This window comes from Neodiprion virginianus, chromosome 7 (assembly GCF_021901495.1).
Source record: "Neodiprion virginianus isolate iyNeoVirg1 chromosome 7, iyNeoVirg1.1, whole genome shotgun sequence".
Classification (NCBI taxonomy): Eukaryota; Metazoa; Arthropoda; class Insecta; order Hymenoptera; family Diprionidae; genus Neodiprion; species Neodiprion virginianus.
The window spans coordinates 7761859-7774871 of record NC_060883.1 but is presented as its reverse complement, the minus strand read 5'-3'; the positions used below and the strand labels follow the sequence as shown (position 1 = coordinate 7774871).

Below are 13013 nucleotides of genomic sequence, written 5' to 3'. Positions count from 1 at the left end.
ATGCTAGTACTATTAACGTCCGCTAGGCGGTGAACTTTCTCGCTACGGAAATAGCTTCAGAGATATTTATAAGGTCGGGTAGTCTGCGTAGCAGATTTGGGGATGACGCGAGATAATACTGTCGATAAAGATGTAACTAATGAAATACAGCATCTATTAGCAAGGTGTTGAGACGTTGGAATTGTGATTAATAATAACATTATAGAAATATATATAAGGCGCATGTAATCATAGTAAACATCTACGCACACGTCAGTCTATCGAGTTAAAACTATTAACTTATTCAATAGGTTGGCCTGGCTCTAATGAGAGTCGGAAGCCCAGCCTTTAAGGTGCGTCGGATAAAATTTTGAGTTATTTCAAATACACATTTTGTTGATACAAAGTTCTCATAATCGCAAGGAACTCACGCCGTGCTATCTTGACTAAAATGATCGTCAACATGATCATTCAAAGGCGGCTTGATTCGATTCTATATTATGTTCTCATATGTATTTCGCCCGACAAAGATATTTTGTTGAATTAAAGAAGTATTGTGTTCGCCGTATTTGACTTAAGGATTAGTTGAATCAAGCAAATATTACTTGACTTGAATTATCGTTTCCCTCCGTGCAGTTATTACATATTTTTACTCAAGACCCACTTGAGGCTCCAGAAAGTTGATGTTGATCTAAGAAGGATTATAGCACTCGGGCTTATTCACTTGTTGGATTTTTACGGAGTTGTATGGGATCTTTCCCCTTTCTGGATTAAAAATTTTACTGATTGTTTTCGGGCCATTTCATTTTTTGTTCTGAAAAAAGTGTTTTCTTAAAAATTTGTACACATGTTCAAATTTTGCCGCCATACGCAATGACGTTGTTGGTACGGCCCTGGGTGTAGAATGAAAATGAGTTTGATAGACGTGACTAGCAAAGCCAGTATGTACTAGTATTTTTTTTTGATTGTGGCACTCGTACAATATTTTCTTGTAACAACTCCGATAATTTGAAGTCAGTGTGCAAGAATAAATTGATGTTAAAATGTTCTTTGAATGACTAATATATGGTAAACTAACGGAGCAGAATTATTATTGCAATAACCAAAATATGTAATATTTACAACTATAATCACACTAAATAGTTATACTTATATCGCCACAGTTTCTTGTAATTCCAATGATATTCAAACCGTACAAATTTCACCAGGATTTTCTAGCAGCTATAAGAAATGAAAATTTGCCTAATGTAATTTACTCAAGACCGTGTAAAAGTTGATTATATGAATCATCAAAATATATAATCACTATAAAGTGTATCTGATCCCAATATCGATTTGGTAATCACGTAACGAGGTAATATATTTATCGTTTGTACAACGAAACAAAATTTTGGCAGTCAATTTTATAGTTCGGAGCAGTTATTCATTCCTCGAAAAATTTCAAGACCACTTTCAATGGATAAAGTGTATTAATGTTTGGTATTATAAGCTCATGGAAGAGATTTATATGATTAATATGGATGATATAATGATACAGTGTTTTGATTAAGATTCTGCGATGGCTGCAGGTGTAAGTTATTCCTGACTACAACAGTAGATATAGATGCAAATGTCACTAATCTCTTTATGAATTAGACATTATGGTTGAATTTTTATTTGGAATACGTGTCTTCGTTTTCAAGAAAATAAACGCCCACAAAGAATCGATCAGGCGTTTCAGGATCCAACAAGTCTATAAAAATTTGTCATTCATTAGAAAGTCTAATTTTGCAAGTATCATTCTGCTGATCCAACAATAAGTTGCACGAAACCACCACTTGTCAGTGTTGGTTCACATAATCGCTGTGTAAATTCAGAATAATTCTAGGTGGTGCTTATACTTGTTGCCAACCGACTATTTTTAGTCGAGACTTTTAAACAGGGAATTACATCAAGCTGCTGTATGACCGCAGAGCCGCGCATACTCATCCTGCATGTTACACATCGCCTACCGGCGAAAATGTTGAATTACGAGGTGCGCAAAAAAATTACTACGATTAAGCAAACATGTAATTTCTTTTCATACACCAAGCGTCACTCACACTGTTAATGACGAACTTCATTTCGAATTGGCTAGTAGGCGGTAGAAGATATTCATCAATGATCAAAGTTCGAAATAATTCATTAATAAACAATCTATTGCCATTTGAAATTTTGCAGACAAACGTTGTTCAATATATTCGACCCTTGGAAAGCTTCATTGTATGAGACAACGGTAAGTCGATACCATTATTATTTCGTTTTTTTTTTTTTTTTTCAAAAAAGCGGCTGGTATTGATTATTAGCATTTCACGACACCTGGCTGCATGCTTGTGTAATACATGTACTGTGTGTATATTTGCTTTTGGTGACGCTCAATAAATATTAGTCAGCCAGCGTTTCGTGATACGTGCACGAATCTTGAGCTGTGTCGGCATACAAGTGTAAAAATATAAAAGAAAAGGTCCGCAATTCCCCACGTGAAAATGGTCATATGTTGAATCATAAAATGTTTTGAAAGAGTTCAGCATGTAATTTATTACATGATTTATCTCATAAATTCGATAAAATATATAAGAAATTACATAACAGATTACAAAGGTACGACTCATCAACTGTGTAGTGGGATGTATTATGATTTTTGGTCCAGTATATCTGTTGATTCGTATTTTTGTAACTTACATATTGTGTGATCTCTCATATATTTTAATGGCATAAAAAATGACACAATAAATTGCAAAAGCAAAATTCGTCAGTTATACGAGATCAAGATATTTTAGTGAACTTATAAGATCAAATCATGTAATAAATTGAACGCTAAATTCTTTCAAAACATTTTGATTCAACACATAAACACTTTTAGTAGGGTCGCGATCATGCAACGGTTTCGACGGTCCTCGAAGAAGTTTGGATCACTTGTTATTGCGGTACCGACCTTGATAGCGGATTAAAAAATGCAGCAGTTGCCATGCAAATACAATACCCGGTTGATATTGAGTTTAAAAAGTGTGATCATTCGAAGCGGAGGCGAGAGTCAGAATTACATCGTAACACCTACCTCACAATCAGTCACGAAATCGGTAAAGTGTCGAAGTTAATTAGCTCAAGTTTAAAAATGAGGAAGAAAGTGCAATTCAAGCATTTCGACGATTTTTCTCTCCTTCTCTTGAGTGTACTTTTATTCCTCTTGCACCTATTCTGGGTGCAAGGTGCAGCCGATAAACACGCGGCAGCTTCGCAGTTTGATAAGATTCTGGACTCTCCTGACCTGGTCCTCATCTCTTACGGCGACTGACCGAGCCGACGAGAAATGTTATACGAGTGTGGGTGCGAGTGTTCTATGAGTCACTCGATTTCAGTCTGCAACGCGTCGTCGACAGTCAGTCGCTAGAGTAAGACATGGGCGAACCAGTTGTGACCGTGAAGCAGGGCCACCTTCGAGGCCTCGAGACCGAGAGTGTCGCCGGAGGATCCTACCTCTCCTTTAAAGGCATTCCCTACGCCGCGCCGCCGGTCGGCGAACTCAGATTCAGGGTAATTAATTCAATCATCCAAGTATCCAAAATCAGGGACTGCATGCATCGAGTATTTGGAGTAAAACTGCTGGGCATTTTTTTAGTCGAAATTTTCACATCAGGGTAGCGTGTATTGTATACAGAAAACTAGTTGTCACTTTCGGAATTTCACTATGATAATAGAAGTCAGGTATACGGTACTTAATTTATTTATCCCAAGTACTCAAAATCGAAGAATGCATCGTATAAGTATCGAGAGTAAAGTATTAGAGAAGTTTTCTACGGGAATTGCTGTAATGCAGTACTGTTTATTTTACACGGAAAATTACCAGCCAGTTTTGGAAATTCACTATGATATACTAGATAGGAGTTTGAGCAGAAGTTATAATCAAACCTCATAGTGGTTTGACAACCAGAATGCTATAAATCTTTCCTGTAACTTATACCAGTGATCTCAAAGAAAGGCTTCAGTGTCTATTTGTGAAGGTTTTGGCTTACGTTTGTTGGGTTGTGTTTTGTTGCTGCTAAGGTTGAAATATCACGTCTGGATCATGACTAATATAAAATGGAGACAAAAAATTATGTCCTACTCTTGACAACATAAGCTGATTGGCATGATAGACGGTTTTGATTCAAGTCCAAGGAGGCGGTAAAATGTAGTCGTAGATGCGTCGTCGAACTCTTGGAAATCGATATATTTAATACAGCCGCGAGCATGATCTGGATTGAATTACCATATAGTCAGATTTACTCTGGTTACATAGGTAAGAACTTAGCAATATAAGTATAGTAAAGAACCGATCGAAAGAAGTTTGCTTGAACTACACACAGTGGTTATTTATAGAACATGTATTGTTAGCGTAACTGTGATATCTTAGATAGACATGTCTGTTCAATTAATTCCAGCTTATTTATACATCTAGCTATATTGAAGTTCTTTGTACGTACATGGAAAAAACGTGTTCAATTTACATGCTCAACGATATTTATAAGGATTAAAATTTTTTGAGGTAAAAACCAGTTCGACTGGGGCATTTGACAAGTTCAAAAAACATTTGCGAATGAAAGTTGACCACGCTAAAAAGTAATTCTCACTGTCATCCTCGTAATTTTTATTGCAGAGAAGTGCTATACAAGTACGGTCTTGCCCGTATAGATCGGATAGTCTTTTTTTTCCTTGTAAATAAACGTGATGAATTGGCTTTGATCACATAGATACACTATGTATGACGGTTTGCAATTGCAGTCAGAATTGTTTAATTTGAATCGTTCCTAACGAGGAGAGAGACAGGACAGCAATTGTAAGATTCGGGCATCTTTTGCGATTACACTGTTTACGAGATAGTAAGTTAAAAAATTAATTTCATTCGACTGTTGCCAGTCAATGCAACTATCTCTAAATTGGTATTTCAAAATGAAGAGCAGTTATTCGTATTCATTTCGAGATATTGCAGGTTTATCGGAAGGTCTTTATTCAATTAAGTAGATTACTCGGTTGCATAAATACTGCATAATACGTATTATTAGAAAGGCCGTCGCGTCTGATATTTATAACTGATTTGATGATCAATCATATTTACATATGTATCAAATCTGTCCTTGCTGATTAAACTGTCAAATAAATACTTGTGAATGGCCGGTATCGTGGTGAGATTAATGCCACTGATAATACCTTCCATTCGCGTTGGTAGTCGCTTCTTACTCATGGTATCGATAATCAGTATTGGTGGATCATCGTCGGTTAAATTCAGAAACTTACTTATACCTGCCTACCTACCTCTTTTATCCTGCAGGATCCACAACCAGCGGCGACATGGACGGGAGTGCGAGAAGCCTTCATAGAAGGGTCAAAGTGCGTTCAATTGGACATGTTTACCAAGACGATACTTGGAGATGACGATTGTCTCTATCTGAATGTCGCCACGAAGTCTTTGACAGGATCACGGCCAGTTATGGTTTGGATTCACGCGGGAGCGTTCGTCCTTGGTGACGGAGGATTTGGGATGTATAGCCCCGATTACTTGATGGACTCGGGAATCGTTTACGTGAGCATCAATTTCAGAGTTGGCGTACTAGGTGAGTTTAGATGGGCAGACGGTTGGACGTTGTTCAAAACCACCGATCAAGGGGGCATTCAGTTGGGGAAGATGTAGATTTAGCAATGGGAAATCATATTGTAAATCGAATAAACTTTGGTGATTGAAATATTCTTTGAAATAACAAGAAATTCATCAAGATATTTGAGATTACTTCGAATCATTAGAAATCACACGTGAAGCGTATTGGAAATCATGGAAATTGTTGCAAGTGTTCCGGTAGATAACGAATGGTTTCAACTCATTGATTTGCTTTTCATCGACTAGTGATTTTCATTGAATTCAGTGATGTTTCACTGTCCTACGTAATCTCCGGGGATTTCCGTTGTGATTACCTGTGATTCTGTCGAGTCTCTAAACCACGGAGAATCGTCTGGAAAGCTCGGAAACTCGAGTTGATATTGGAAATTAATGAAAATCACATGATAAGGTATTGCTCAATGAAAATCACTTGAAATCCATGCCGATGAATTGGAATCATTCATTCAATTTCCGTGAATGACCCCTTGCAAATTACTCGTTACGCATGATTGAACGAATTTTCATTCGCTCAGGATTCCTGAACCTCGACCACGAGGTGGCGCCTGGAAATATAGGTCTGAAAGATCAGGTGGCAGCTTTAAAATGGGTAAAGGAAAATATCGCCCAATTTGGAGGCGACCCGAATAACGTGACGGTATTTGGAGGCAGTTCCGGTGGTGTCTCCGTGCACTACCTGCTTCTGTCACCACTGGCTAAAGGTATGTTACTGTTTATTTGTCATTTGCGTTAGCACACGGCTGGTAATACCCGAACCACTTTTTCTGGTATCAAGGTCTTTTCCACAAAGGCATCATCCAAAGCGGGGTGGTGCTCAACCCATGGGCGAGCGTAACGAAGACTGTGGATACGGCGCGTCGTTTCGTCTCTACACTTGGAAGGGATATTAACGACCCCGATGAGATTGTCAAATTCCTTCGCACTATTCCAGCTCATCGGCTAATCGAAGTTCAGGAGAATATGCTCACTCCAGAGGTGAGTAGTGAGTCTGAAAAGCAGGCGATGCTGTAGGAATATTTTTAAATATGTCAAATCTAATTTAGTAACGGAATTCAGTGAACGAAGATGCTCTCACAATCAGTTGCGTTCGCCAAACGCATCGGTCTAGTGGGAACTTAGTGACATTCTGTATGAATCTGCTAAAACGAAGACATGTTGATATTCTTCTGTTTTCCAGGAAAGAATTAACCTTATATATCCATTTGGACCTGGCGTAGATGCCAAGAGCGTCGAACCATTCATGCCAAGGCCCCTTGAGGAAACTGCTGCCGAGGGCTTTGATGTGCCAGTCATAATTGGATACAACAGTCACGAAGGAATCCTCTTCTTAATCGGTAAGTCGATTATTGATTAAGTAAATAGAAATACTTCAACTAATTCTTCGCATTTCACTTGCTCCGACATTGTTTGATTGCCTTCTAGGACTTCAGGATGAGGCGTACGCAAAACTCGATGAAAACTTTGAAATAGCAGTGCCCAGAAGCTTGGCGGCAAAGGCTCCGTCCAAGGTACCGGAAATGGCGAAAGAAATAAGAACGTTCTATTTTGGAGACAAGCGTATAACGAAGGATCTCGTCGATGAATACGTCCAATGCTGCGGCGACTTACACATTGTTGCAGGCATTCAGAAGGTAGTCGAGATTCAGATGGGGAAGAAGTCGCCGACGTACTTTTATAGGTTTTCCTACAGTAGCCCAACATCATTAGCCAAGACCTTATTCCAAGTTCAAATGAAAGGTAGGTGTGACAGTGTATACTCGGTAATTTTGTCAGTTGTTCAAAGTTTCCTGCAAACTTCTTATTGAAATGCTTACTAATCTCACTAAATTATCTTCCATTGTATTTGCCCGTCATTTTCGCAGGTGCCATGCATGCTGAAGAACTTCAGTATATATTTTTCGCCTCTCAGTTCCGCTATTACATAAAAATGGAGCCTGGCTCGACTGAAGTCATGCTTCGTGATCGATTCGTCAGAATGTGGACAGACTTCGCCAAAACAGGGTAAACGCGATTTTTTTTAGCAATATAACTAATGACCAGTGAAAAAGTATTACGTGTTGCGTCTGTTGGTAGGTAACATATGTATAAAATTTTCAATCCATAGAAATCCTACGCCGGTAATCGATGATCTAATTACCAAGAAGTGGGAACCGATTACTGAAAGAACCAAGAACTATTTGGAAATAGATACAGAGTTTTCAACTGGAATAAATCCCAATAAAGACATGTGGCAGACATGGAAACGCATCGAAGCCATCGCGTCTGATTAGTAGCACCTCAATCCTGAAAGTATTTGCTGCAGGTGATTACTGACAAGCGAGTTTAAACTCATCGGAGTTCTCTAAGCTACCTAAACAGCAGCTAAGTAATTTTGTATAACTTACTGCAGATTTGCTTGAATATTGTTCATCTTATTGTCAGATAAAAAATATATGATTTTTGATATCACACCATTGTGGGCTTTCAAGTTGTTAGGGTTTAATATTCGCTGATGTATTTTTATATCGCCAGTATATACTGTGTTGTCTAAGCTTAAGTTTTTGTAACATGACTTATTTCGTAATAAAAATGTTGGTATCCCCGTCCAACGCCCATTGTAACCTTAGGATTTAGCGATTCAGACACGAGCGCAAACTGATCATTTGCAATATTTCTCCAAACTTTATTTCTTGGAAAATATCAGTACTTGGTCGGTATTCTATTTTCCTACTTTGTTCACGTATCATATGTCACGTATCACATATTTCTTATGTATAATATACGAATCTCGGCATTGAGATAATCACGATCTAAAATATGACCTTAATACATCACCACTTGAACTATGACGGCAATTTTAATGATATAAGACTTCCAGCTATCCGGGAGATAGTAGGATTAGGTAGGATTCTCGGAGGGGATCAGTACATTTAGAGTTCGGTGTGACCGCTAGACGGGGATTTAATATGAACAATCCTGTGGTTGAAGTCAAGCAAGGACTGCTCCGTGGTGCTACGGTAGAAAGTGTCATTGGCGGTTCTTATATCGCTTTCAAAGGTATCCCATACGCGGCTCCTCCAGTTGGGAATTTAAGATTCAGGGTGAGTTTCTTTTGTCTGGTACTCCAGAGTTCGGCTTTTGCACTCACCGAATATCAGTTTTAGTACAACATGAAGTTGAGTGTATGTATCTGAGTGATAATGTTCTTATACTAGTGACCTTTGTTTTTACATACACGAGATAGTTGAAACTCTTCCCACTCGATTTTGAGGTATATAAACCTGATAAGTTGGATCGTGTCTTATTTTAATGAGTTATATTACATTGTACAACATCGAGAAATAAGTAATTATTTATCTTTACTTGTGGAACTTTCGTTGTAGAAAATTATATGAATAACTTACTTGAGATAAATGGAAGCAGTGTATTAAGCAGTGATTTGAAAATCACGGCATGTGGAGACGATTTGCAAAAAGGTTATGGTTAGGTGAAAACGGCAACCCATAGATCACCAGAATGATCGAATTTTACTATTCAGATCAGTTTCGTACTTTCTTTGAAACGAATCCGCGCAACTCATGTAAAATACATTTCATTTGGGAATTGAAACGTGGCTGAATATTATTACCAAAACTGTCTACATACCATGACTATTAGGATCCTCAACCAGCGCATTCGTGGAAAGGTATACGAGATGCCTTGGAAGAAGGATCCAAATGCGCCCAATTCAGTCTGTTCACCATGTCGATAATCGGCGATGATGATTGCCTTTATCTCAACGTAGCCACACCTTCATTAGCAGGGTCGCGACCAGTCATGGTTTGGATCCATGGAGGAGGCTACTTCTTCGGTGATGGAGGTTCTGATGTCTACGGTCCAGATTATCTGATGAAGGCGGACGTTGTCCACGTTGGCATTAACTACAGACTCGGTGTTTTAGGTGAGTCCATATGCTTTGCCATCTATCCTAAAAGATTAATTTGCCATAAATATACCGTCCCACAAGGATTCCTTCAACTTGAGCACGAAGCTGCATCGGGTAACATGGGACTCAAGGATCAAATTGCCGCCCTGAAGTGGCTCAAGGAAAATATCGTAAAGTTCGGAGGCGATCCAAACAACATCACACTGTTCGGACAAAGTGCTGGTAGTGCTTCTGCTCATTACCTGCTACTGTCTCCACTTGCTAAAGGTACTTGACCACGTGTCGAGGAATTTGACAATATGCTTTTATGCGGTTCCATTTCTAGACTGCGTTGCGATTTCACATCGATGACATTATTTTGCGTTAAGGTCTTTTTCACAAAGCCATCATGCAGAGTGGAGCTCTATTGGCTCACTGGGCACACATTTCGGAGCCGTTAAAAATGGCGCATCGCTACATCGCTGCCTTTGGCAAAGATATAACCGACCCGAATGAGATCGTTGAATATCTTCGTACTGTTCCAGTTCGCAAGCTTATTGAGATTCAGGAAAAAATGTCAACTCCAGAGGTAACCAGCCAAGCATCGACGTCCTTGTAGCGTGTGTCAATGTTTTCACAGTCTATATCCTCACTCGAAAGAAACTTTATACGAATCGTCCTATGTTCCAGGAAAAAATGAATGTCTTAACTCCATTTAGACCCACTGTTGACACTAATAGTGCGGAGCCACTGATACCCAAGCCTCTTGAAGAACTTGTTCAACAAGGTTTTGATGTCCCAATCATCATTGGTTACACCACTCACGAGGGGGTAATTTTTTTGACGAGTAAGTTTACCGTGCCACGACATCTCAGATAACAAATATTCCCTTTACATTTTTCATCTGTTGTCTCTTAGTTTGCAATGTTCGTATTGGATTTCATCTTGCTTCTGAAAATGTATTTTCTAGGTGGATCGGAAGAGGTATATAATGCAGTTGAAAACAATTTTGAAGCCGCAGTGCTTCGAGTTCTTACCGACAGGGCGCCATCCAGGGTAACAGAGATCACTAAGGAGATTCAAACGTTTTATTACAAAGGAAAGCCCATAACCAGAGATCTCGCTACCAATTATGCTCACTTCGCTGGTGATCTGCATTTCGTTAAGGAGCTCCATAAAGTGGTTGATATTCAGCGTGAAAAAAACTCCCCAACGTATTTGTACAGGTTTTCGTACGATAGTCCTGATTCAGTGACAAAGCTTATTTACGGAGTGATTAGAGAAGGTATGCAGTCAAGTAATTGCACTCTATAACTATACATTTACAAAAACAAGCAGATCCGGAAATTTATAAAATTATTTGTGTCATCGGATATCGTGAATCTGAATTTACAGGCGTCCTTCACGGCCAAGAGAATCAGTATCTTTTCTTCCCGAAGAATTATCGCGAGCATGTCAAAATGAAGCCAGGGTGTCCAGACCAGATCTTTAGTGATAAATTGATCAGGTTATGGACGAATTTTGCGAGAACTGGGTAAATACGACACGAATATTGAACTTTTTTCGTTACTGTCTCCAGTCGCGTGATGACTTTGGAAATTTGTTTTATTAAAAACTTTCTGCGTTTTCTGTTTTATTTATAGTAATCCAACCCCAGTAGTTGATGATCTGATTACTACAAAGTGGAAACCGGTGACGAGAACAGCCAAGAACTTCTTAGAAATCAATGAAACGCTCTCCAATAGCATGAACCCAGATGAGGAAATGTGGGAAATGTGGAAACGTATTGAAGCCATGATAGGTGGTCAGTAGGACTTTAATTCTGAAAGCATCTTCTGGTGACTGAAGCGAGAATTTGTGTTCCTTTGGGTTTTCCATTTGGGTGGACAACTGCTGACACACTTGATACTGATGATTTCGCCAAATCACAGTTGGATCTCTGTGGCTCAGAACGTTGATCAGAGAATGCTGTCGTATCGCGCCATACTCCAAGAAATATACACATGCGAAAATTGATTCTTGAGATGTTCTTTCTCGTACCAGCGCAACACTGACTCAAAAAGTCATTTATGTAATAAACATGTTTTCAGTTTCACCTTGTTTGTACGACTGAGGTTTAACTCTTGATTGGACGAAGAACCCAAATTAATTAAGTATTGGAGATGTTTCAGGATTGTAAATTTAACTGTACTCATTTGTAGGAAAACTTTACTGTACTATGTTATTATAAAAAATGTGGTCTCTCTTTCTTCTACTTTTCATACACTTGTCGATATTATATCGTACGTTACGATACGCGAGATCAAATTTCCGTAGCGTGCAGTATTTTTCGGTAAAAGGTTAAGTACTCTTATTGGATGTTATTACCAACTGAATTTTACCATTATTGTCCGTAAACTGATGACATGTGCCTAGTATTTTATTCGAAAAACCATAACAAGATAGGGTTTGACTTTTTATTACTTGAGTACAGTACTGCTACTTCGAAATGTCTTTTAATTTTACATAGGTTGATTTTCCATAGATGTAGGAACGATTGGAATTTAACCCTTCGTGGTCAGACGGGCTCAAAAGTACCACAACATCAACTTTCCAAGTAAATAAGAATGTATATGATCGCAGTGACCCAAAATATTCACGTTGATTAAGTGGGGATAACTGGTGCCTGATTGTGAGACTCTCTTCAGATTGCAGAATAAATGCCAATTTGGAACGCCCAATATCAAGCTGTTATTCCCTAAAAGTAAAATAACTCAACAAGTTTACCTTTACATTTTACCCAAAAAAAAAAAATGGAACAAACCTGTTCTAGTCGAAAAACTCATCGCTTTTTTTACACCAAGCATGATAGTACAGTGTGAGTTTGCCTGATATTTTTGCGAAGGATAAAATAATCTTAAAAATTGGTTTTTATTATTATTCATATTATGGAATCGCCAACATTGATCACAGCATTCTGGAAAGTAGTATAATTTTCATCAGGATGTTCGTAACTTTGTGTACTTGGTACAGAGAAAAAAAAACCAGAGAATAGAACAGAAAATACTGAGCATGTTAAAAATGCTGTTGAATTGTATTGGAAAGGTCGATGTATAGTTTTAAAACGAAAGTAATTACGTGACGGTGCCTGCCGTTTTAAAAAGGGTGATATATTTAAGCGCAAATCCTTAATGGTACATCTTTACAACAAGAAAAGCACCGTGCTATGCAAATTCTATTCGGATCGACACAGTGGCTCGACTGGAATCCTGCTCACAAACAACTCGCACCTAGAATCATGAGATGGAAAAAACTAAATCCCAGCATTTGTTCTGGATGTGGAAAAACCGTATTGCAGAATTCGTTTTTGTAACACCTATACCGAAAGTCCTCTTTATGCGCCGTTCATAGGCACTTAACGGAGTTTTTCTTATGCTGATGCTTGAAAGACATCTCAAGTGTTAGTGGACAGTGCATAACAATACAGGACTTTAGGTTACAGGC

General features: G+C 38.5%; 2 protein-coding genes across 3 annotated transcripts; both read left to right on the top strand.

Annotated features, from left to right (window-relative positions):
* Nucleotides 1-2163: 2163 nt before the first annotated feature.
* LOC124309114 (esterase FE4-like) lies at nt 2164-8232 on the top strand. 2 transcript variants are annotated; one of them, XM_046772389.1, is made up of 8 exons: nt 2164-2233; nt 5306-5588; nt 6163-6348; nt 6423-6622; nt 6825-6981; nt 7070-7384; nt 7510-7648; nt 7752-8232. In XM_046772389.1, exons 2-8 carry the CDS (start codon nt 5381-5383, stop codon nt 7915-7917), a joined length of 1371 nt encoding a protein of 456 aa, XP_046628345.1. In that variant the 5' UTR covers nt 2164-2233; nt 5306-5380; the 3' UTR covers nt 7918-8232. The 2 variants fall into 2 exon arrangements, with proteins under 2 accessions (XP_046628345.1, XP_046628344.1); XM_046772388.1 differs by lacking the exon at nt 2164-2233 and adding an exon at nt 3276-3531.
* Nucleotides 8233-8375: 143 nt separating this feature from the next.
* On the top strand, nt 8376-12435 carry LOC124309113 (esterase E4-like). The gene is made up of 8 exons (XM_046772387.1): nt 8376-8727; nt 9284-9566; nt 9633-9818; nt 9920-10119; nt 10221-10377; nt 10501-10815; nt 10926-11064; nt 11174-12435. Exons 1-8 carry the CDS (start codon nt 8593-8595, stop codon nt 11340-11342), a joined length of 1584 nt encoding a protein of 527 aa, XP_046628343.1. The 5' UTR covers nt 8376-8592; the 3' UTR covers nt 11343-12435.
* Nucleotides 12436-13013: the final 578 nt, after the last annotated feature.

Coding starts and splice junctions, on each gene's coding strand:
- LOC124309114 (XM_046772388.1), top strand. CDS start 3,397: ATGGGCGAACCAGTTGTGACCGTGAAGCAGGGCCACCTTCGAGGCCTC. Junction 5,589..6,162: donor TTTCAGAGTTGGCGTACTAG/GTGAGTTTAGAT, acceptor TCATTCGCTCAG/GATTCCTGAACCTCGACCAC. Junction 6,349..6,422: donor TCTGTCACCACTGGCTAAAG/GTATGTTACTGT, acceptor TCTGGTATCAAG/GTCTTTTCCACAAAGGCATC.
- LOC124309113 (XM_046772387.1), top strand. CDS start 8,593: ATGAACAATCCTGTGGTTGAAGTCAAGCAAGGACTGCTCCGTGGTGCT. Junction 10,816..10,925: donor TTACGGAGTGATTAGAGAAG/GTATGCAGTCAA, acceptor CTGAATTTACAG/GCGTCCTTCACGGCCAAGAG. Junction 11,065..11,173: donor ACGAATTTTGCGAGAACTGG/GTAAATACGACA, acceptor TTTTATTTATAG/TAATCCAACCCCAGTAGTTG.